The 24,392-nt window shown below is 32.5% G+C and overlaps 2 protein-coding genes across 3 annotated transcripts; both read left to right on the top strand.

The window, feature by feature from the left end:
- Positions 1–511: 511 nt before the first annotated feature.
- On the top strand, positions 512–6,717 carry LOC110667253 (alpha-xylosidase 1). The gene is made up of 3 exons (XM_021828051.2): positions 512–793; positions 891–1,573; positions 4,628–6,717. The coding sequence occupies exons 1-3, from the start codon at positions 579–581 to the stop codon at positions 6,520–6,522; spliced, it is 2,793 nt and encodes a 930-aa protein (XP_021683743.2). The 5' UTR covers positions 512–578; the 3' UTR covers positions 6,523–6,717.
- Positions 6,718–21,556: 14,839 nt separating this feature from the next.
- LOC110652419 (ethylene-responsive transcription factor ERF119) lies at positions 21,557–24,032 on the top strand. Of its 2 annotated transcripts, none has more exons than XM_021808008.2 (3): positions 21,557–21,679; positions 22,087–22,311; positions 22,420–24,032. In XM_021808008.2, exon 3 carries the CDS (start codon positions 22,632–22,634, stop codon positions 23,703–23,705), a length of 1,074 nt encoding a protein of 357 aa, XP_021663700.2. In that variant the 5' UTR covers positions 21,557–21,679; positions 22,087–22,311; positions 22,420–22,631; the 3' UTR covers positions 23,706–24,032. The 2 variants fall into 2 exon arrangements, with proteins under 2 accessions (XP_021663700.2, XP_021663699.2); XM_021808007.2 differs by having other exon boundaries at positions 21,565–21,679; positions 22,015–22,311.
- The last annotated feature ends 360 nt before the right edge of the window (positions 24,033–24,392 follow it).

Raw genomic sequence — 24,392 nt, 5'->3', positions numbered from 1 at the left:
CCAATAAATAATATATATAATTAAATTAAAATAATTTATTAATAATAATTATTTATTAACAAAAATAAGCCGAGCGAATTCAATAACAGACGTCGGTTGATATTTCAACATATTTAAGAGAGAATTTAATATTTTTTTGTAAAAAAAATAAAAAAAAAAGAATAATTTTTTTAAAATTAAAAATTTATTATTATATATAAAAATAATTATTTTAAATAAAATTAAAAATAAAAAATTTTATTTAAAAAATTAAAATTAAATGATTAAAATAAAATAAATATATAAATTAAAAAATAATTAATAAAATTTATCTTATTTTATATTTTTTAATATAAATTTAATTATTTAATAAATTTTAACTTAAATTTAATTTATCATAAATTTAAAATATAAATATATTCACCTTGTACCTTTGTTATATACTGAACCGGGTTTAGCGGGAAGATCCTGGTTACTTTTCCTTGGCAACCCCTTTCTTTCTTTTTATATATAACGCTTTCCAACGCCAGTCTTTGTAACGGAGACTCTTGTCCTCTTCTCGTCTTCTCTTCTCCTGACTAGTCACTACTAGTAAGCAAATGTTCCCTTCTACTACTTACGCTTCAGTTTTTCTTGTTTTGATCCTGTGTTTTAATGGAGTAAGCCCATCCTCCACGCCTACTAAGATTGGAGAGGGCTATCGTCTCATCTCTATTGAAGAGACTCGTGATGGAGGCATTTTGGGCCACCTCCAAGTCAAGCAGAAGAACAATATCTACGGCCCTGATATCCCCCTCTTGCAGCTCTTTGTCAAGTATCCAACTGCTTTTTTTTTTTTTTCGTGTTTCTGTTTTCAAGTTTTGTATGTTCATGGTTCCCAACGTACCTTTCCTTGAAAACGGTTCTTGCAGGCATGAAACGCAGGATCGTTTAAGGATTCACATCACTGATGCAGAGAAGAGCAGGTGGGAAGTTCCGTACAATCTATTGCCCAGAGAGCAACCGCCGGTATTGAAGCAAACAATTGGGAGATCGAGAAAGAATCCAATAACAGTTCAGGAATTCTCAGGCTCTGAGCTTATCTTTAGCTACAAAGCGGACCCATTTAGTTTTGCAGTTAAGAGAAAATCAAATGGGCAGACCCTTTTCAATACGAGCTCCGATAATTCCGACCCATTTGGCGAAATGGTCTTCAAAGACCAATATCTGGAGATATCCACAAAATTGCCCAAAGATGCTTCACTTTACGGTCTCGGAGAGAACACGCAGCCACACGGAATCAAACTGTACCCTGGAGATCCATATACTCTGTATACTACTGATATCTCAGCCATTAATCTTAATGCTGATTTGTATGGGTCTCATCCGGTGTACATGGATCTTAGGAACGTGAACGGGCAGCCCTCTGCTCATTCGGTTCTTCTTCTCAACAGTAATGGCATGGATGTGTTCTACAGAGGAACTTCCCTCACATACAAGATTATTGGGGGTGTTTTCGATTTTTACTTCTTTTCTGGACCCTCTCCTTTGGCCGTTGTCGACCAGTACACAACGTTAATCGGTAGACCTGCTCCAATGCCTTACTGGGCTCTTGGTATGTTTCATTCTTAACTCCCTTCCCCTGTTTAAATTTAGTATCTGCTCACTAGTAATTATTTTTATTGACGGGAGTAACTATAGCTTACATAAAAGGACAAATAGCTTCGTTGGCTTGTTTTACTAGACCAGTGGACAACGGTGCTTTTTTGTTTTTCGCCGTTGTTTAATTCGATTTGTTCTGTCGTGTAGATGAGATTTTTGAGAAAATAATGGAATGGACCTATATGCAAGAATGGTACTTGCTAATCAATTTATCTGGTGTTAATTATAATACCACTAATATGTTATAAGTCGAGCGATGCGCGTGATTAAAGACGAGATAGATATCATAATTATACATCATTGATATCAGATTAGGCACCGCTATTGATCTTTTTCTTCTATTATTATTATTTGAGGGTGGTGGGGTTGGTCCACAATTTGTTTTGCTTTATTGTAACGCTTAAAGTTCCCACCTATCAACAGATTTTGCGTTTCTGCAGAAACAACTTTTAGCTCTAAATGATCTTTTGATGGATGTTTAGTGCTCTAGGTCTGTATTACAGATAACGACATCTTTCTCAGACCATATCTCATTGTTGAGATTTTTGGCTAAGTTTTGCAAGCAAAAATCTAGACCATTTTGTAAATGTTTTGTGCAAAGCAACTAGGGGACCCAGAGGAGCACCATTAATCCATCGTTGCACTTCCTGCTGTCCAAAATTTTATCTTCCCTACATGAGGTGGAAATTAATCAATCAATCCTTAATTGCTATCACTATGCGTTGATAAGTACTGACCCGGGCCCAAGAACATTGCCACGGTCATTACTCACATAGGTCCCACATGACGCTAATAGTATATTGGCATTTTCTTAGGCCTCCATAGTCTGTATCATATGATCCTTTGCTTTGAATCTATGGCTGCCATGTACCATAAGAGAGGGACTAACCTTAGGTTGTGGGGAATGTATATTGTTCTATTGTGTTCCCTTGCTCTATAGCAATTGTCATGTCGGTTGATGAATGAAACATGAGGCAAATATCCATGTTGGATTACAGGACGTACGTAACAAATCCAAATTCCCCACTGCCCTGTAATCTTTCATGTGATTCTCTGGCCTCATGTTTAGTTTAATTTTTGGCCCTTTTTTCAGGGATTTTTTTCCGTACAGGTATATTGTGTAATTGAACTTACAGAAAAGGGTGTGAATCAATAAAAATGGAGTGACATGAACAGAAGATGTTAGTCAAAATAGCGTATTAAAATGAAAACGCTAATCAAAGTGGCGAGCAGCTAAAAAACGCTAATCAAAGTGGCTGCAGTTAAAAAATGCTAATTAAATATTAAAATTTAATATATTTTTTAAAATAATTATGATATTAATTTTCATTAACAAATACGGCTAAATTTTCAAACTTTAATTTTTTTTTTAATTTATAAAACTAACATATTTTTAAAAAAATTATTTTATATATTTTCATTAATAAATGCTGTTAAAATTTTATACTTTAATGTTTTTAATCTTTAAAACTAATATACCTTTAAAAATACAAAATTAACATCTTTTAAAAAATAAATTAATATAAAATTAAATACTTTTAAAAATATAAAATTAATATCTTTTTTAAAATAATTATAATATTAATTTTCATTAATAAATACGGTTAAATTTTCAACTTTAATTTTTTAAATTTATAGAACTAACATATTTTTAAAAAAATTACATTACATATTTTTGATAATAAATGCTGTTATTAATGTTTTTAATCTATAAAACTAATATATCTTTAAAAATACAAAATTAACATCTTTTAAAAAATAAAACAAAAAAATTCCCACTACATTATATGCCTCATAAAGCAATAACGTTAAAGAAATTTAATTTAAAAAATATCACAATATGAGCACGCCATTCAAAATGGCGTTTTGGTGTTGTACAGCGCACCCACATCTAAAACGCTATTATCAATAGCGTTTTAGTGCAAAATTTTTTTTTTATTCCGTTTTCATGCAAAAACGTTAATTTTAATAGCATTTTGTTTTTTAGCCCAGTGACCTTGCTCGCTACTTTGATTAGCGTTTTTGTTTTAATACGTTATTTTGACTAACTCTTCTGTTCATGTCACCTCATTCCCGTAAATTTTTTTATTCAACTTTTTTTACGTAAATTCAATTACACAATATACCTGTACGGAAAAAATCCCCTTTTTTCAGCTGAAATTAGTGACAAGGCGAAATGGACATTTCTTGAAATAATTAATTAATGTGTTAGTGGGTAGGCTGGAATGGCCACATGTGATGGCTGAGGTTTGTCACCTGTAACTCCAGGAATGTGGCTTTCTGAAAGCGAGGTTGAATTTCTTTTAAAATGGTGATGTTACCAATTTAGTTCATTAGTTGGTGTTCTTGCATTTTGTTAAGGCTGCTAGATTTATTTGCACAATATAGCCATCTTATCTCAAGTATATTCTCCCAGTGTAAAAGGTCTTTGATTCACCTCCCTCAAAAAAGCTGTTTTAGTTCCTTTTTCACTAATGGAAAATGCACAGTAATTATATGATAGAAAACTGAGATGTTAAGTTGTCAAATTTTTCTTTATTTCTTGAATAATTAAAAATGTCTAGGACTAGTGAATAACTTCATGTCAAATGCATAATCCATCCCTGAATGAATATTTTGTGTGTGTTTGCCTGGCCTGATGCATAATCCATCCCTGAATGTCAAATGCATAATCCATCTCATTATGAGTAAAATTATTATGTGATTGCCTACATGTTTTTTTTCTTTTTTTTTTTAATATGGAGAAAGTAGATATAATCATATCACACTTGTTTTTGGTTGCTGTCTTCTGGCTTTTTGGAAACAATTGCCAATGTTTGAGCAAGTTACAAGTTAACTAAGGAAGAAAAGTAGTGCCAAGAATGTTTACGATCAACAAAACAAGAGTGGTGTGGAATGTTATATTCAACGCCCTTCATAAATCTAACTCATGACTTGTCAAAATTGCTGAAGGTACTAAATAGAGAAAAACCATTCCGATGCTCTTTTTACCCATTTTTTTTTGCAGGATTCCACCAGTGCAGATGGGGCTACCATAACTTGTCTGTGGTTGAAGATGTGGTTGAGAATTACAAAAAGGCCCAGATCCCTCTGGATGTGATCTGGAATGATGATGATCACATGGATGGCCATAAGGATTTTACCCTCAACCCCACCAACTACCCTCGTCCAAAGCTCCTGGCATTCCTAGAGAAAATACACAGCATTGGAATGAAGTACATTGTGATTATTGATCCTGGAATTGGTGTTAATTCTACTTACGGTGTATACCAAAGAGCCATTGCCAATGATGTATTTATCAAGTATCATGGCAAGCCCTTCTTAGCTCAAGTTTGGCCTGGAGCGGTCAATTTTCCCGACTTCCTCAATCCAAAAACAGTTGAATGGTGGGGTGATGAAATTCGTCGCTTCCATGAACTTGTTCCTGTTGATGGCCTATGGATTGACATGAATGAAGCTTCAAACTTTTGTTCTGGACTTTGCACAATACCAGAGGGCAAACAATGTCCTAGCGGAACTGGACCTGGTTGGGTCTGTTGCCTGGATTGCAAGAACATAACGGCCACAAGGTGGGATGATCCACCTTACAAGATAAATGCTTCAGGGATACAGGCGCCAATAGGGTATAAAACCATAGCGACCAGTGCAGTCCACTATAATGGTGTTTTGGAGTATGATGCACATAGTCTGTATGGATTCTCTCAAGCTATTGCCACTCACAAGGCCCTTCAAGGGCTTGAGGGCAAGCGACCATTTATTTTATCACGCTCCACATATGTTGGATCAGGCAAATATGTCGCTCATTGGACTGGTGATAATAAGGGAACTTGGGAGGATCTGAGGTATTCCATATCTACTATGCTAAATTTTGGTATATTTGGTGTGCCAATGGTTGGTTCAGATATATGTGGATTCTATCCTGCACCCACAGAAGAGCTTTGCAATCGGTGGATTGAAGTAGGTGCTTTCTACCCCTTCTCAAGGGATCATGCCAACTACTACTCTCCAAGGCAGGAGCTTTATCAGTGGGAGTCGGTTGCTGAATCCGCTAGAAATGCTCTGGGCATGAGGTATAAGCTTCTTCCATATCTGTACACATTGAACTATGAGGCTCATATTAGTGGGGCGCCAATTGCCAGACCGCTTTTCTTCTCATTCCCAAATTACACCGAGTGTTATGGGTTGAGCACTCAGTTCTTGCTAGGAAGCAGTCTCATGGTGTCTCCGGTGCTTGAGCAAGGGAAGTCACAGGTTAAAGCACTCTTTCCTCCAGGGAGTTGGTATAGTGTGTTTGATATGAGTCAAACCATTACATCAAAAGGGGGACAATATGTCACTCTTGATGCCCCCTTGCATGTGGTTAACGTGCATTTGTATCAGAATACCATCCTACCCATGCAGCAGGGTGGACTGATTTCTAAACAAGCTAGAATGACACCTTTTAGCCTCATAGTGACCTTCCCTGCAGGGGCTAGTCATGGAGAAGCCAAAGGGAACCTTTACCTTGATGATGATGAGCTTCCAGAAATGAAGCTTGGGAGTGGGTATTCAACATATGTTGATTTGTATGCAACTGCAAGTCAGGGAACTGTAAAGGTTTGGTCAAAAGTTCAGGAGGGTAAGTTTGCTTTACAGAAGGGTTGGATTATTGAGAAGGTAACTGTGTTGGGATTAGACGGAAGTGGGCCGCCATCTGCACTAGAGGTTAATGGAAACCCTATTGTTGGGGCTTCAAAGGTAGGTTTGAGCTTATTGGAACAGAAATATCATGGGGATATTGAAGTTGGAGATATTAAGAAGAGTGTGATGATAGAGATGAAAGGTTTGAATATTCCTGTAGGAAAAGACTTCTCTATGTCCTGGAAAATTGGGATTAGATCAGTCGCTGAGGGTAAATTCTAGATTTACGTATTTGGATGGTTGATGCCTTTCATGTTTCTTGATGGAGTAGAGATGAGCTAAGGATTTGCACAACCTTTTCCATGCAAACAAGTTCATGAGCGAGCTTAGATTCGATTGCTTGCTTAGAGCATTTTCTTTTTTGTAGCTTAAAATGCGATGATGCAAATTTGAAATCCTTTTCATCATGGCCTTAGATATCTCGGACCTTTAGGTTATTTTCATCATCAAATTGGATCTGAAATCGGAAGAAGCCCATCTGCAAAAATGATGGGCTTGATCATTATAACCCATTTTCTTAAAATATTATTAACAAAATTAATATGCATAAAACTCAAGAAATCTATAAAAGAAGTAACTGCAACGCTGGCACTACGAAAAGAGAAACGATTGATGCAGCGCTCTCCCTGACTTTTCATCGTCAGTTAAATGATCGATCGATTTACACTTGTCAGTCTATGTGGACACGTGTTCGACTCTATTTCGTCTTAATACCGGTAAAATGGGCATTTTGGCGCGAAAATGCGATTGGTTAGGTCCACGTCAGCTCCTTTGGCGGGAAACGAAGCGACTTCCTCCACTAATCTTCTCTTGCGTAGCCCACTTGTCCACCTTCCCACCCACCTACGATGATCATGGATACATGCATGTCATGCCTCATGACTATTTCTTTTTATTTTTTTTATATAAGGTCACGTGAGATGAGCCTGCCGGTGCATTTTTTTAAGATTTTTTACAAGTGAAAATTATTTTTAAGGGTAAATTATTTTTTTATGTTAAAATTAAAAAATATATTTCATATAATTTTTTTTAAATAATAGTTTAATTTTTATATTATGACTGTCAAAAGTCTTTCGTTTCAGCAATGACTAAAATATTCTTAAAAATAAATTATTTTATTTTTATTTTATTAAATTAAAAAATATTATTTTTAAATAAAGACTTTTAATTTGATATAAATAAAACATAGAGGCTAAATTATTAATTTTAAAACTATACTTTCGACATAATTCATGATGAATTAGGAGTACTTTATAATGGACATGAGAAAATCATAATTTATAACAATTTAGTTGATCTGATTTCAATTTTAATAATATTTTGGTTTATATAATTTTAATATTTATAATAATTTAATTTTTAAAATTTGGAAAAACTATTTATAATTAATTAATGAAAAATTTTAATAGAATTTATTCTATTAGTAAAAATATATCTCATAAATTAATTTATTTCATTAAAAATAAAAAATAACTATGACTTTGTTATTTTAAAGAATTAAATTCTAATTTTTTTAATTATCTTGGTGATATGTGTGGGTGATAAAAAAAAAAAAAAAATTCCAATGGGCGCGTACACAAGGAGTGATGGTATAGGGGGTGATACAGATAACGACCGAGTGTGAGCAATGCAAGTGGAGTTTTCTCTTGTGGGTTAATAAAGTATGACATACCTAGGATGCTGGTTGGTTGGGGAGGGGGGACAACCTCTGTGCTTTTGCCGAGTATGAGCCGTTGGATTCTTCATCGTTACTACCAATGTAATGTAAACATCACCATGTGGATGCCCATAAGGGAATGTTTGGATAAATTTTAAGAGAGGAAAGAAAATAAAAGAAGGAAAATATTTTTTATTTTTCATTCTTTATTTTCTCTCCTTGTGTTTGGATGAGTGGAAAATAAAAGAGGGAAAGTAAAAGAATTGGCACTAAAATCTAGTTTTTTTTTCTTTGATTTCTTAGTTTCTCTCCAATTTGGAGAGAAAATAACTAAAGGAAAATAAAATTTATTTTCCTTCCTTCCTTTATTTTACTTCTCTTATCCAAACAATGAAAAAGTCTTTTCAAAGTTATTTTCCCCTACTTATTTTCCTTCCTCTCCCTTTTCCACCTATCCAAACAAAGTGTAAATGTTTCTCTTTCCTCTCAATAATATATAAAATAATAAAATAAATTACCTTTTTAATCTCTATTTTTTATTTTAACATATCTACTCCTTATTTTATTGGAAGCTAGATTTCATTAATGGAATAACATAATCTAAATGCTTACATAAACTAGTCTCAACAAAAGCCGAACCATAGAGATGAAATAAAAAAATACAAAGGCTCCAAAAGCTAGCTCTACATCCAAACAAGGCCTAAGATTCAAGAAACCCTAAGCTAGCACAGAAGCACAAGAGAGGCAGCCACCAATTAGCAACGCTGCTACTATAGAAAAAATGAAACAAGTCTAATTCCATCTTAAAAGTTAGCTCAAGGAAAAAAGATTTATCTAAGTCATATATATAACTTAAATATTTTATCTCAAATCAATGTGGGATAACACACCCCCTTAACGCAACGCTCAGGGAAGAACATCTGGAGTGTGAAGTTTATAGGCAAACACATCTGCGGGTGGTCTAATATTGAAGCAGAGTAGGCTCTGATGCCATGCAGAGAAAATAGACTGGGTCTAATTCCACTACAAATGCTAGTTCAAGGGAAAGAAGTTTGTACAAATTATATATAGATAGCTCAAATACCTCATTCCAAACTAATATAGGACAACACTTCGATCACTGTCTAAAAGAGAGAAAAAGTTTCACAAACCCATCAAAGACAAACTTCAAAAACAGCAAGGAGGCCTCCCAACACAAAAAAAAACGTAATTCATCCTCTGTGGCATATGCCAAGGGTCGAATGGTAGAGCTTCCTCAGCATGTTACCTTCAAGGGTCTGCGACCCCATGGCTGTAGCTTGGCTGGTAGAAGACCTCGAAGGCACCATTCCTTATGGCGACATTGCACCCCTTCTGCAAGGCTACCCAGATTGTATCAACATCAAGGAAAGCTCCTGTCGATGACCCAAACCACCCATACTCTAGCGGTTGTAACATGCAGATCACTTCAATGTCTTTTCCCTTAGATTTGTAGACAAAAGCACAAAAGATAACTTATTTATACCCAATCTAGAGGTCGAGAGGGGGGATCATAATTTACTCATGATTAAAACTTCTCTTATACTACTTAATGAGGGGGAGGTGGAGATTTATTATTTCCAATTAGATGTTAGGTATTATTGTTTGGATAGTGATTGTACTTATAGAAATATTGGTACAATTACTTAAGCTTGTAGCGATGCTGATTCCTCTAACAGCTCAATCGTATGAGATTAATTCTTTTAGTTGGATGTCCTATGCTATGGCCTGCCTCTCTTTATGTGAACAAATCTGTTTTTTAGGTTAATATATTTGCTCCATGTGGCTGCCACACTCCAAGCTCGAAGGGAAGCTCCCCCTTGTCCAGATGGGGCAGAGGGAAGCTGTAATATTGATAAAAAGAAAGGCCTAGCCTTAGAAACAACTAGAAAAGATAGAGAGAAATTTCTCTCTCTATAACTTAATAAACAGCAAACACTTTATTTTCATCAAACACTTTATTTCTTATATATATTTTAAAATTATTTTCTTTTTTCTTCCTCAAAATTATCCTCATCAGCAAGGAAAAATTTTTTGCTTCAAGCCTTGCATACTGAAACTGAAATTTTTACAAATACCTTGAAGACTCTCTTTATCCATTTGCTATGAATCACAACCACCATCAATTTGTTTATTTTCTTTATCAATTTCATTAACATAACAAGACCCTAACACTATAGAATGACTCTCAAATAGTTTGGAAAAATTGGAAATCAAATAAAGAAGATCCGTACCCTCTTGAGTTCCCAATAGCAAACTCTATACTTTGCATTGTATCATTTTGCTCAAGAGATTCTAAAACCTTTTCTTCAAAATAAAATTTTCATTAATCCTTCTTGAATCATCCGAACTTTCCTTAAAAAGAATTATACAATTACATTTTAACGAATGTAATTCCTCTCCAAGACTCTAGAATTGCGATTTTCCGCCTTAATTTCTTCAATACAAGGTTTGTATTAAAGGAAAATGAAAAGAAACATATGAACTTTAATGGAAAGGAGGGATAGAAAATTGTGGGAAGATACCTGAATACTTAAGAATCTAGATTAGAGTGTTTGGTAACAAAGAAATCAGAGGAAAAGGGAAGAAGATTTAAAAGAAAAAAGGGAGAGATTCAGAGAGAAGGAGGTGAGGAAAATAGAGAAGAAATTACAAAGGAAGACGGAGAATCCTTTGATCATACCTGCTTTGATGCCAAGTTGTTATGGTAGAGCCATAGCCTAGCATGAAACAGGGGATGGGAAGGATAAGAGGTAAAGAAGAAGAAGGAGACGAAGAAGAGAAGGAATATAGAAAGAGAAGAGAGAATAGAATTTAGGGAGAAAAGCAATCTGTATTATTCATTCTATAACCTGTCAATACAACCTATACAGTATTTATACTAATTGACTATAGTTATTTCTCAGTTAATTACAATTAACTTTACATTCAATTAATTCTCATAATTGTTTCCTCAAATTCAGTCTCACAGCTTCATTCAACTACATTCACTTGACCCAACTCCATTCCTAACATCCATTTAATTAGCTAATGATTTAAGAAAATATCAAAATACTCTCATTGAAATCAATAAAATTAGGGATGTTTTAATATATTTTTTATTCAAAAGCCTATTTTGGCTTTTAACTACCAAATACTCACATAGTTTAGTATGGTCTAGTGATTAAAGGCATACCATTAATTCAGTAGGTATCAGATTTGAATATCTACTCTTTCAATCTCCTTATTAAAAAAAATAAACTAATTTAGTCAAATAAATTTTCATAATTTTTAAAATACACTAAATTAACATAAATTAAATATTATTAATGAATCATATAATTTTTTTTTTTTAAGTTCAATGCATCATTTGTTCTCCTCATTAGTACTATTGATCATTTCCTTCTTTGATGCAGTAGGAAAAAGCAATAAGTCAACAATGATTGCATTCCATGAAACTTCTTTATCATAAATGCTAACAAAAAGCGGCATATATACCATTATTAGTAGCACACATTTAACATACATAGACACCATAACATTGCCAACAAGTGTATGCTTCCATTCCGGATTTAATCATGGAGGCACAAAAATGACGAAAGGCAGTTGATGCAGTAGCTTCATATGGAATCTTGTCACAATGAAATTGTTCCAAAGAGCTCTTGTGTCTAAAATTACCATAATAGTAAAAATAAATGAGTTAAACAATAATAACAATGGTAACATGTGAAAAAATAATGGCAGAAAAGCATTGATTTTGTATTTATAAGCTTAAATGTTTTTTACAACCTCTTTTGCACTTATAATATCAATTTACAAGTAAAAAAAATAAAAAGTATAAAAAGTTCAACTTTTTATTTTGGTGGTTATAATTTGATCAAATATTTTATTATATTATTCACTTTCAATTTTTAAAATTTCACCACATATGTCATTTAATATCATTTTTAGTAATTTTAATAATAAATGTGTTTATAAGCTATTTTTAACTAAACATGTTAACTATTTATCAATTACTTATAAGTAATTTAACCAAATATATAATTATTTAAAATTTTAAATACTTATAAGCTTATATTAATGGTGTTTATAAGCTAATTTTCATAGTTAAGCTAAACATCCTCTTAATTTTTTAGCTTTTGAGAGGTGGAAGATCATTTTTAAGATGATGGGATTTTGAGTAATGTTATTGAACCCAAATCAAACAGGTGGGTCGACCTCAGAGAATCAGTGAATTGGTCTGGTTCTGTAATTAAACTGTTTAAGGAATAGAGCCAGAATAAACCAGCCTTAAACTGGCAGAACCAATTAACTCAGACTTGTTTTATTATGAAGTGCGTTTTTTATTCATCTCTCTTACATTTTGGTCTTTTCTCTTTCTTTTATTTTAGAAGGTAGTGTTGGGAATCTAAATCCTACATTAGGAATAAACAAAAATTAAAGGGTGAAAATATTTGGCTAATTATTTTGATATGTGAAGTAACTTAATCACTTATATAAATCAGATTAAAATTAATTAACGTATTTATCTAGTACTATCTCTGAATTTAACATGGTATTAGAGTTCGGACTGAATTGTAGGTTTTAGCTATCTATAATACTGTATAATTGAGTCTGTATTTGATTAATACTAATTAATCGTTAAATAACAACTACGTAGTTGCATTTGAAGGGAGAGTGTTGAAAATTCAAGTCCCACATTGGAATGAACAAAAATTAAAGGGTGAATATAAATAGTTGGATTGTAACATTAACTTAATTAATCATTTTAATGTGTATAATAACCGAATCATTTATATAAACCAGATGAAATTGAATTAATACGTAATTTGTTCAACACTTTCTCTGAATTTAATAGACAATGACTCATTTTCTTCTCAAATTCTTAAATCCCTAAATGTAAAACTTATTTCTTGCTTCAATTTTTTCTATCACATACTCTTCTTTCTATCGATCATCATATAGATTGCAGGCTAGAGACTCTCCTTTGCTTCAATTGTTTCACTTTCTTTCTTCCTTTTTGCCAGAGACTTCCTTTGTTCCTACAAGACTTTTGATTGCAAGCTAAAGTTTCTTTCATCCTTCACAGAAGCTTGGTTATTGAAGCCAAGAGTTTCTTTCTTCCTCTGCTCATTTGCTATTCCACAGCTAGATAGTTTCAAGTTCCAATCATCATCTTTTGAAGCCTTTACTTTGATAATCATTTAACCTTTGTTCTACAGCAGATGAAGCCTTTACTTTAAGCTATATATTTTAATGTGTCACTACAAAATAGCATGCAGAACACACATGCCCAAATGCTTTAATATTTACATTATAAAATAGTAATCTTGCTTTTATTTTTAAGCTTTGATATTAAGCTATTTTTTTTATTACACTTTTCACAACATTTTAAGATAAGTGTTGCGGAGATGAGAATGTTAAGGTGAATGAGTGACCATACTAGACTAGATAAAGTCTGTAATGAGAGTATTAAATAAAAGGTAGAAGTGGTGCCAATTAAGGATAAGTTGAGAGAAAAGAGATTGAAGTGATTTGGTCAAGTGAAGCATAGACATACAAAAGTTCCAGTTACATAAGTAGAGCACATTGTGTCAGAGGATAGAAAGAAAAGAATGGATAAACCTAAACTGGCTTCGAGGAAAGTAATACAATATGATCTAGAAGCATTACACATTTCTGAGAATTTAACACAAAATCGTTTAGAGTGGAGGAAAAGAATCCATATAGCCGACCCCAATAAATTTTTGGGATAAACGCTTAGTTGAGTTGAGTATTTCTATTATTGCTTTTTGTTTCAGGTGCCTGTGATTGAAAAAAAAAAACTATTAATTAATTAATACTAATTTTAAATGGTATATGAATTGAAATTAATACTTAATAGGCCAAAAATGCTTGGAAATACATAATATCAATGATTACTTTTTTGAATAATGTATTATTTTTCATAAATTTTAGATGATTAATTTGAATATGAAAAAATTTAAAATTAATTATGATAGAAATGATAATGAGGCTATGGAATATTTAGAATCTACAATTAATACAATTATATTTCTTGAGTTTGAATTATGCATGAAAGTTCAAGAGAATATTAAAATGTAATTTTATGAAAGTTCAACGATTTAATTTAATTTGATTTATATTATTATTTTAAATGTTGATATTTGAACTTGGGTTTTGATATTTGAATTTAACTATAGCTTATAATACTATTTCAATCCTTTTATTTTTGTGTTAAGTCATGTTTATGCACCTTTAGTGAAATTAGTTTTTTGGGTACCATGCGTAGATATAAATAATTTTAAAAAATTTTCAACGTTAGTTAACTAATATATCTTAAAATATTTTAATTTTAATTTTTTAAAAATTAGTATATTATATAAAAAAATTAAGATATTTCTAAATAAAGCAAAGTTATAAAAAATTCACACATGTATACTCATCTGACTTGTGAAAAAAAAAAAAAAAAAAAATATATATATATATATATATATATATATATATATATATATATAATATTAATGACTTCATTCAAAAATTAATAATAAATAATAATAATTTACATAATTTTTTTATTTTTAATAATATAAAAAGTGAAGTATCATCAAATGAAAAAATACACTAAAAAAATTTTATATTAATCAAAATAAAAATCTTCTTAATACTATATATTTCGAGAAAGATCTACTTATTCACTCTAATGCAATTTTTTTTTTGTCTTTCTCTTTCTCATATTTGCAAAAATCACATCTTTTTTTCTACATTTCTCTTTTTTATTTTTAAATTTTTTCTATTTATTTTTTATCAATTGGCTTTTTTTATTTAATAATTTTTTGTTACATATATTAAGAAAAATATTTTTGATAATTTTGATAATGAAGCAATCATACAACACTTTCAAAAAATAAAAAATTCACTGAGAATAATTTTAGATTTAAGATTATTACAAAAATTTAGTATTTTATGAAATTATTTTTATTTGTATTTTTATATATAAAAAAATGTACTTGCATTATTATTTTTCTCTTATTAAATAATTTATTATTCTATACAATGTTTTTTTTTTAATTAAAATTGAATAACATAATTTTTTATCCCAACTGACTAAACTTTCTGATTTCCCCTACTATCAATTTTAGATTGAAACTATAACACACATATATAAATACAATCACCTCATATTTTAATAATATATATGATGTATGAATATGGTTTTAATTATTTATTTATTACATGTATTTTATATAACAAAAATCATCAAAATTGAAATGTTAGAAATTATGTAAGGCATAATAATTTATCACTTAAAAACATAAAAAAGAATTTCTTTGCACTGAGAAAATAAATTATCAATGTAGATATACTCAACTCAACTAAGCCTTTATCCCAATAATTTGGGGTCGGCTATATGAATTCTCTTTCTCCATTCTAAATGATTTTGGGTTAAATTCTCATAAATATGTAATGCTTATAGGTCATGTTGTACTACTCTCCTCCAAGTCAGTTTACGTCTACCTCTTTTTTTCTTTCTATCCTCTAAACTAATGTGCTCTACTTGTCTAATTGGGGCCTCCATATGTCTACGCTTTACATGACCAAACCACCTCAATCTTCCTTTTCTCAACTTATCCTTAATTGGCGCCACTCCTAAATTTTCTCTAATATTCTCATTACAGATTTTATCTAGTCTAGTATGACCACCCATCTACCTTAACATTCTCATCTCGGCAACTCTTATCTTAGACACATACGACTCATTCAGTGCCTAACACTCACTACTATATAACATGGTCAGTTGTATGATTGTACGATAAAATTTTCTGTTTAATTTATTGGGAATCTTGCGATCACATAAAACTCCCATGACACTTCTCCACTTCAACCATTCTACTTAAAGGATTGAGCCGAGATATTTAAAATGATTACTTTGGAGTAGTACCACTCCATCAAACTAACTCATTCCTTATCACCAGTTTGACCTTCATCGAACTTGCAATGCATGTATTCTGTCTTTGTTCTACTTAACTTAAAACCCTTTGACTCTAGAGTACTTTTCAAAAGCTCTAGCTTTCTATTGACTCCTTATCGCGTATCATCTATTAGAACTATATCATCTACAAACATCACGCACCAAGGGATAATTTCTTGTATATGTTTCGCCAATTCATCTAAAAATAATTATTAATCATTACAAGTAAATAATTTTTTTTTAAATATATTTGTTTGTTAACAAGTTAAAATATAATTTTAGTTATCTCTCATCTTAATGGTTGAAATATTTGTTTAATGTAACACCCCAAAATTTTAAATTTTATTATTTTATGAGCATTTTTGGTATTTTAATTTTATTTAAATTTTAGAAATTTTTTTGAGATTTTTCGGATTTTAAAAATTGGGTTCGATTTTCCGAAAATATAAACTTTGATGATTTTTAAAAATTAATTTAAAGACCACGTGGCAAAACTAAAAATATATTTGGAGTCTACGAATTTTTCTGAGTTTTCTGAAATTTTTTCGGAATTTTTGGACCTCGTTTTCGGTCCCGAGGCAGAGTAAAAATTCAAAATTTTGTATTCCGAATCGAACCGGCCGAATCGAACCGGACCGGATTGGACCGGTCGAATCAGACCGGCTCCTTTTTCTTCTTCTCTTTTCCTCCGCGCGTCCCGACCTCCTCCCCTTCTCTCTCTCTTTTCTCTCTCCTCCCTCCTCCCCTTGCCGCGCCGCCACCTCCCCTGCCTCTCCACCTCGCCGGCGCCCCACCTCAGCCCTCCCCCACAGCCGGCCGCCGCCTGGAGTTTTAGCCCATTTTAACTTTCGGGCTAGATTTCTAGCAAACCGTGAATCCCATGAGAAAACCGAGAGTACCAGAGCGCTCCACTCGTCGAGAGCTTCGCGGCGACATAAATTTCGAATTTTTCCGACAACGTTTTTCGGTGGGTCCCACCGAACTTCGCAGTGTCTTTTCCGAGCATTAAATGAGCTTAGAAAATTCTGAAAAATTTATGTACTAACCCCTGTGTTGTGGGCTTCGTGTAGGTATCCTCAATTCGCGGAAATTCAACAGTTGACCGCGTCTGTGAAATTTCGGCCAGACAGACCCGTTACCAGAAAAGTCTCCGAATTGGACCGAGGTTTTGGCTACCCCCCCATTGTCAGACATCCCGAGAGCGTTCCCGAAGTCGGAATCGGCAAAGGTAAACCCGAACCTTGCTTTTTCGTAACTTTCTAGTGCTTAAATAGGATTAAAAATCCATAAAATATTCGTGGTAGCTCAGAAAATTATGATTCTTTTTGCAATAGCCTAGTAATATTGCTAAGGACCGCGGGGCAAAGTTTTAGAATTTTTATAGCTTATTTGGGCAGTTTTTGCAAAAATGATCAATTATAAGGACTAAATTGAAATTTTACGTATTGTGATGGATGACTGATTTGATAGGCCCAGGAGGGGCTGTGTGATATGGTTGAGCTATGGATATATGGATTGTGAATATAGAAGTGTGTTTTGAGCCATTTTGCAGGTTGGGTAGGTCCTAGGTATAGGGGAGACTCTGCCAGATTTTCGGCACGACTTAGGACATATTTGGTCTTTTCTTGATTTGTATTGAGTCATTTGTATTAAATAATTGTAATGTAATTGTCAGGTGAGCCGGGACAGCCTTCTTCCTCCGCCCAGCCGCCACAGTGACCGTTGTCAAGTTTGTGAGTAAAATATTAATTTTAATTGTAATTTCACTATTATTATATGTTCAAGCATGCCCATGCATCACTTATATGCATATATCTATGTAGATAAACTTTAGGCACGATTTATGTTGCATTCATAACTGTGAAAGTGCCATGTATGTTGCTGTGGTAATTTGGAGCAGTGTGCGTGCGTGTGATGTGGTGTGGACTATGGATAGGACGTGTAGTCACGGCTTGAAATCTTCGCTGGGACCCGATCCTTCGGGGGGTAGTCACGGCTTGAGTTCTTCGCTGGGACCCCCGATTTGGTTTATTAAGCGAAAGTCCGGCTTGAGTTCTTCGCTGGCACCAAGTTGGATTTAAGAGAGCTGTATAGGGGATCAACTCTCATATATTATGATTGATGTCACTGGGTGTGTGAGTGCTCCAAATTGCATTTTGATGTTATGATGTGAAAATGTGGTTGATGTTGCATTTCACTCTACAGGGTGCATTAGTTTCAGATAATTATAGAGATTATGGTTAAAATTGATATTTTACTCTCTGAGTCGAACGCTCACCCCTGTTCAATATTTTTTTCAGGCTACAGGAGGATATTTTTGAGATTAACCTGCTTTCTTCCTCGCAGGTCGATTATTAACGTTAGTATAAACCTGTTAAATCTTAGAATTTCCGCATGTGTTAGGAATGTTTATTTGATATGGGTCTGTAAACTAAATTATTATTTTGGACCTGTAAACTTAATATTCTATGCATGTTTGATGGATTGGATGAGGGAGCTAAGCTCCTATTTATTTTTATGCTGATGAGTATGTGGAGGGTGAGCTGAGCTCCCCAATTGAGTATTTATTGTGTTTACAGGTCGGGTGAGTCATAAACTCCCCGTTGGTAGGTCCATTTTATGGCCGGACTCTGTCCGGTTAATTTCTTGAAATTGGGCCCAAATGGGCCTTAGAGTTGGGTTAAGTGATAGTTAGGCTTACTACGGGCCTCGGGGGCTTTAGGCTGCCCAGGTCCTAGTGCCGGTCTGGCCCATAGGTTGGGTCGTGACATTTAATTTTCAATTTTTTAAATTTAATTATATTTTATAGCAATAAATTTATAATATTATAATTAATATAAATAATTAAAAATAGTTTTGTTTATTCACACGTTCAATTCCACATATATTTTATTCCAAAATGATTTAAAATAATTATAAAATAATTTACATAGTTATAATTTCTAATTCCTAATCTTTATATTAATTTCGTATTATACTTCTTGTAGTTTCCATTGTAGTTATCTATTATAACAAAATCTTACTATAATTACTTTTAATAATCTAATATTATACACCTCTGTTACAATAATAATATAATTATTTACTTATTCAAATTATAAAATTAGTTTATTCATTTTAATTTATTAAAAATTCAAGTAAATATAATAACTACACAATTAATTGGCTCCCTCAAAGTAAGTATTCTAGCTCCGCCACTGCCAACAATAGAAGCAACCAAATACAAAGCAGTTTTTGTATAAATATGAACCCAACAGAGCAAATAGATTATCTTCTTATGTCAACTTTGTAATTTCAATAAATAAATAAAATATCAATGATAACAATGCAATCTCAATTTAAAGGAATTATAAAATTGAAATTAAATTTTTAACATTAATATAATTTTATGCCAATCTAATTTTGTAAAATATTCATATTTTATTTATATTAATTATCAGTGTGTAATATTAAATTCTAAACTTTTAACGATTTAGAATTATGATTGCATAGGAGTTCGTTTTACAAAAATTACAATGTTTATTTTAAAAAGAAAGTTACGGATTTTGTTTTAAAAACATGATTTTTTTTTTTATTTTAGTTAACTATTTTTTAGAAAATTTTATTTTGACTGCAATAATTTTTTTATAAAAAAAAATCTTACTTAAATAGAAGTTAATCACAATTAAAACTAAAAATTTTAAAATTTTATAAAAATTAAAATTAATTTAAATGATAAAAATAAGATGTTTGTATTTAATATAAAAGAATTTTGAGTAATGTAAATATCTCCTTTCATGCAAATTAATTTATTAATTGATATTTTATTAAAAAAATATTTATTAATTTATTCATATAGCAAATTAATTTATTAATTGGTATTTTATTAAAAAATCTACCAATGTAAGGGAGAAAAATTAGTTTATTCAATAACAATTCTATTTCAATTATAATTCATTGACGTGTTAATTTCCATGTGATTATTATAGATTAAATATATTTTTTTATTTTCAATTATTAATTTTTTATTATAATTAATTACTTATTATAAAATTTTATATTTAATATAAGTTAAATATAATTAAGATTAAAAATTTTAAATTTATATAAACTCTAAAATTAAGAAAATATTAAAATTAATTTAGATAATAAAAATATAATTATAACTAAATTGAAGAGTGAAGAACATTTTTTTGCAAAGCTGACATTTCCTCTTCTCACGTTTATATATAATATAGAGCGTAAAATATTTATAGTTATTTTTAATTAATAATATTTAATTAATATTTTTACAACCTAATAATTGAATTAATAATTCATTCATCCAATTCTTTTGCATGATCCATATAATATTGGAGTTGAGTTTAATAATACCAATTTTGAATTCAATGTAACATTTTAAAAATTTTTATCTTTTTAATTTTTAATTTAAATTGAATCGAGTTAAGTGATTACGGTTTCAATTCGATTTCATTTTAAATTCAAAGAGATAAGAGATTGAGATTGAGATTGAAACATGATGGGAAAGATTCCGGACTAATTGAAAACCTTAAATCACCGATATGTTTGGAAATAATTGTAAGTTGTAAATCATTAGAGGGATGACCACTACACTAATCCAGATCATACGAAACTTCATCACAACACAACTCCGGATAAGGACGCCATACTACGTGTTCATCTATATTTTAGCCCATAATCCACTTACTCCTACTTTAATCCAAACACATACATCTTTGTGACACTCAGTCATATTAAAATTTTAATTATGATAATTAATTTTTGGGTAAAAGTTCAATATTCCCATGATATTGGCAACTACATCCTGTTATCATCATTATTTTTAGAAGAAGTAATATTAATTATTTTTTTAATTTTATCTTTATTTTCAATAATTATAATAATTACTTTTATAAAATTTTAAATTATATTTTAATATTTTTATTTTTATTTAATTAAATTAAAAAATATTTTATTATAATATAAGTAATTTAATTTTTTTTAATAAGATATTTTAATAGTGATAATTTTATTCTTCATAAAAAAAGATAAGAATATTTCTATAATTAACAAAAAAAAAAAAGTTAAAAAAATTTTTTCTTCCTTAAATGTGGAAGCAGAGGTACCATGTGGGACAAGAAAACTGTCTGTGGTTTGGTTGAGTCTTGATTCAGGAGATCCCTTCCTTTCTTGGGCCAAAGATTCATTCTGAGTGGCAATACCTGTAAATATCTACAATTACGGCCCTAATTTCGACGAAAAGAATTAGTAGCGTAGGTCAAGGGAAACTGTCTTCCGATACGTAGCGGACTCGCGCCGCTACATCTTTTCCCCAGAAAAAGCAGCTATATCACACGCTCATTCTCACCAGCGCGTGAGCCAAAAATCCATTAAAAGTCTTGAATGAGCTCACCTAATCCATGACCAACCAATAATCGTCATCGGGGTTGGAGAGTGTGAAAGACGCGCAAAGAGATTAAATTTTGAAAGGTGATGCCAATAACAAACTGTTATAGAAGGCAATGGCATGATATGCATGAGATTGGGATGGATGGTCATGCACCATGCATGGGCACATGCCATGCCAGCTCATCAACAACTTTCTATTTATTTATTTATTATTTTTTTATTCCTAATGTTCTCCTTTTTTGCGTTGTATTTTGACCGCTCAGATAAGGTGAATGGGGGAGTGTGTAGAAGCTGGAACACAAAGAAGGGGACAGAGATAGAGACCAGTAGTGAGAGAAAGACACAAAAGCTCAAGGAAAGAAAAGGTGCCATTTATTTTATTATTTATTTATTTATTTTTGTTATCAGTAATTATTTTGGGATTTGATAATTTCTTTTTTCATTGAGATTTGCGTCCCTGTTTGCGTCTTTGTTTTTTCATTGAGTGCGTCTTTGTTTTTTCATTGAGATTTTCATTGAGCTTTGTTTTTTTTTTTTTTTTTACTATGGTTGAGGTATTACTTGTGGGCTTTGTGACAGCGATAATAACTATTAACTGATTTTGTCATGTTGTAGAGAGAGAAATCGTGGCCATAGATTCGTAATCGCTTTTAAAACCCTAATTTTCTATTTATCTTTCTTTTTGCAATACCGCCTCCAGGGGCTTGAGCTTCTTGACTATATTTATCGCTAGTTCATCTATTTGTTTGCCTTTTACGCTCTCTGCTTGAAGGAAGCAAGAACTTGGGAGGTTCTTCTGTGTTATGTCGGCTGGGTTTGATTTGGCTTTGATTGGGGCTCCGTCGCAGCTCTGGCTTTTTACCTCTGCTTCATCAACTCTCTCTGATTGCTTTCGTTCTCTCTTTTGTGCTCTTTTCTGCTATATGCTTCTCTGCTGTTTCCAGCAGAGATTGAATTTGGGGTTTCCGGCTATTTCAATGCGTTTGAGACCCAAAAGGTATGTGGATTACTAATTGTTTAACTCTTTTTTTTTTTTACCATTTTTTTTTTCAATTTTTAGTCGGAATCTGAAAGGGTTTTGGGGTTTTTGATGTGGGTTTTGCAGGACTTGTTCTGGTGTGGAGTGTTTTGGGGGTTTTCACATAAAGCGATTTTTCTACCTTTTCCTGTTCTTGAGAGGGCCTCTGACTTGATACCACCGTGATAATCCGACCTTCTCCCTCCCTTCATTTCTTATCATATTTTTCGTTTTGTTTTTTTATTTAAAATATTTCTGGGTACTATTGAGGGGTTTTGGCTAGTTTTAACCCATTCCTGATGCTGGAGCCTAGAACACAACCTTTGAACCACATTAAACCCTGCAAAAGAGTCTCTGATACCAAGTCAATCTTGCCGGAAGAGTCGAGAATGGAGTCCAAAATGAGAAAAATTCGCGTTATTTACCATGATCCTTATGCGACTGATTCCGATTCAAGTGATGATGAATCAGCGAGAAAGGTAAAGAGATCGTTTAAATCAAAACGATTTGTACGCGAGATCAATCTTCCTTTCATTGTTTTTCCTCAGACCAAAGCCCTTGAACCTGAGAGTTCCTGTCAAGACAGTAACAACAGTGGCAAAACCCGCAACAAGAAGAGAAGGGTTTTGGGTAAATCCTCAACCCCTACAACAACTAAAGCAACAACAATTACTGAAACAAAAGCGGCTCCGAAGAAACCTGTAGGTGTTAGGCAGAGGAAGTGGGGTAAGTGGGCTGCAGAAATTAGAAATCCAGTGACAAAAGCCAGAACTTGGTTGGGTACTTACAATACTCTCGAGGAGGCTGCCCAGGCCTATGAGGCAAAGAAACGGGAGTATGATGCTATGACTATGACACGCTCTGAGAAGAGCCAAAATATATCATCTTCTGTGGCAGCTTCTCAGTCGCAAAAGATCAACAACAGCAGCAAAAGCAATCCTGCTCCTGCTACCTCAGATGACACTGAGAGTGTGTTATCGCATACTTCTCCGTCTTCAGTCCTAGACGTGGACACTTCCGTTGTGTCAAATCTTAATGGTGACTCTAGTGATTTGATCAAAGAAGAAGGTTTTGATACAGATGTTGTTGATCTTGAGATACCTGATTTGGGTTTTATTAACGAGCCATTGGGTTCTTGCCCAGTTGACGGAGATCTTAACTTGGGATTGGAGTTTGATGACCTCATTGATGATTTTGGGCAATTTTATGATAATTATTGTGGCATTGAAGATCTTGAAATTCGCGGGTTAGACAGTTGTGAACCAAGCGAGCTCCCTGATTATGATTTTGAGTTTGGCAATGAGGAATTTGCTTATTTGGATGATCATCATCATCAACAGCACCAACTACCCCTCAATATTGCATGCCCATAAGTTTTGCAGCTAGGATTAATGTGTTATTAGTAGTTTACATTAAAGTTACATTATAGCAAGAACGTATATCTCATGAACAAAAGATGTTTCTTGAGATTGTTCTTGTACTTGAGCTTTAATTTATTTGTTTATTAAAGAAGAGAGAGATAGGGATGAGCTCTTTTTTGGTAGGGGAAGGGGTCCTTTGGGTTTTCCTGTGCTATCAGAGCCGTCCAAGGGATTCTAAAAGACTTTGAGGTTGTTCATTGATGCTGGATTTTGAGGAACTTTGCTCATTCCCCCCTCTTCCTTGTTTCTGAATGAAATGAGATGAAACTGTTTTTTTTTTTTTTTTTTTTTTTTTAACACTATATGTCTGAACCTTTGCCTTTTCCTTATTTGAAGTTCACAGTTTTCATGCTCTTCGCATTGTATGGTTAATTTTATTCATTGTGGTCATCTTTTGTTGTTTAATTTTTTCATGCTGTTGAATGGAGCAACTCAAAAGCCATATATCCACATTCTCATGTTATTTGAAGTGGGGATTGGTAGTCGGGATTGGAAAATTGCTGTAACCTAATCTTTTGATCTTGATTGGTACGACATAAATCCTTGAATGAAGGACACGTGCCGTATGCGTCTAACAGTATGAGCAGATGAGTCCTTAGGAGGACACGGGTACTCTCACGAAGGAGTCTTATGCCTGCT

The sequence above is a fragment of the Hevea brasiliensis genome, chromosome 13 (genome assembly GCF_030052815.1).
Source record: "Hevea brasiliensis isolate MT/VB/25A 57/8 chromosome 13, ASM3005281v1, whole genome shotgun sequence".
In the NCBI taxonomy this organism is placed as follows: Eukaryota; Viridiplantae; Streptophyta; class Magnoliopsida; order Malpighiales; family Euphorbiaceae; genus Hevea; species Hevea brasiliensis.
Note: the sequence above shows the minus strand (reverse complement) of the source record. Positions and strands in the feature narration are given on the sequence as shown.

Bases quoted from the DNA above. Each gene is read 5' to 3' on its own strand.
- LOC110652419 (XM_021808008.2), top strand. From the start codon at position 22,632: ATGCTGGAGCCTAGAACACAACCTTTGAACCACATTAAACCCTGCAAA.
- LOC110667253 (XM_021828051.2), top strand. From the start codon at position 579: ATGTTCCCTTCTACTACTTACGCTTCAGTTTTTCTTGTTTTGATCCTG. The intron at 794-890 runs GTATCCAACTGC...CGGTTCTTGCAG, and splicing joins CTCTTGCAGCTCTTTGTCAA to GCATGAAACGCAGGATCGTT. The intron at 1,574-4,627 runs GTATGTTTCATT...TTTTTTTTGCAG, and splicing joins AATGCCTTACTGGGCTCTTG to GATTCCACCAGTGCAGATGG.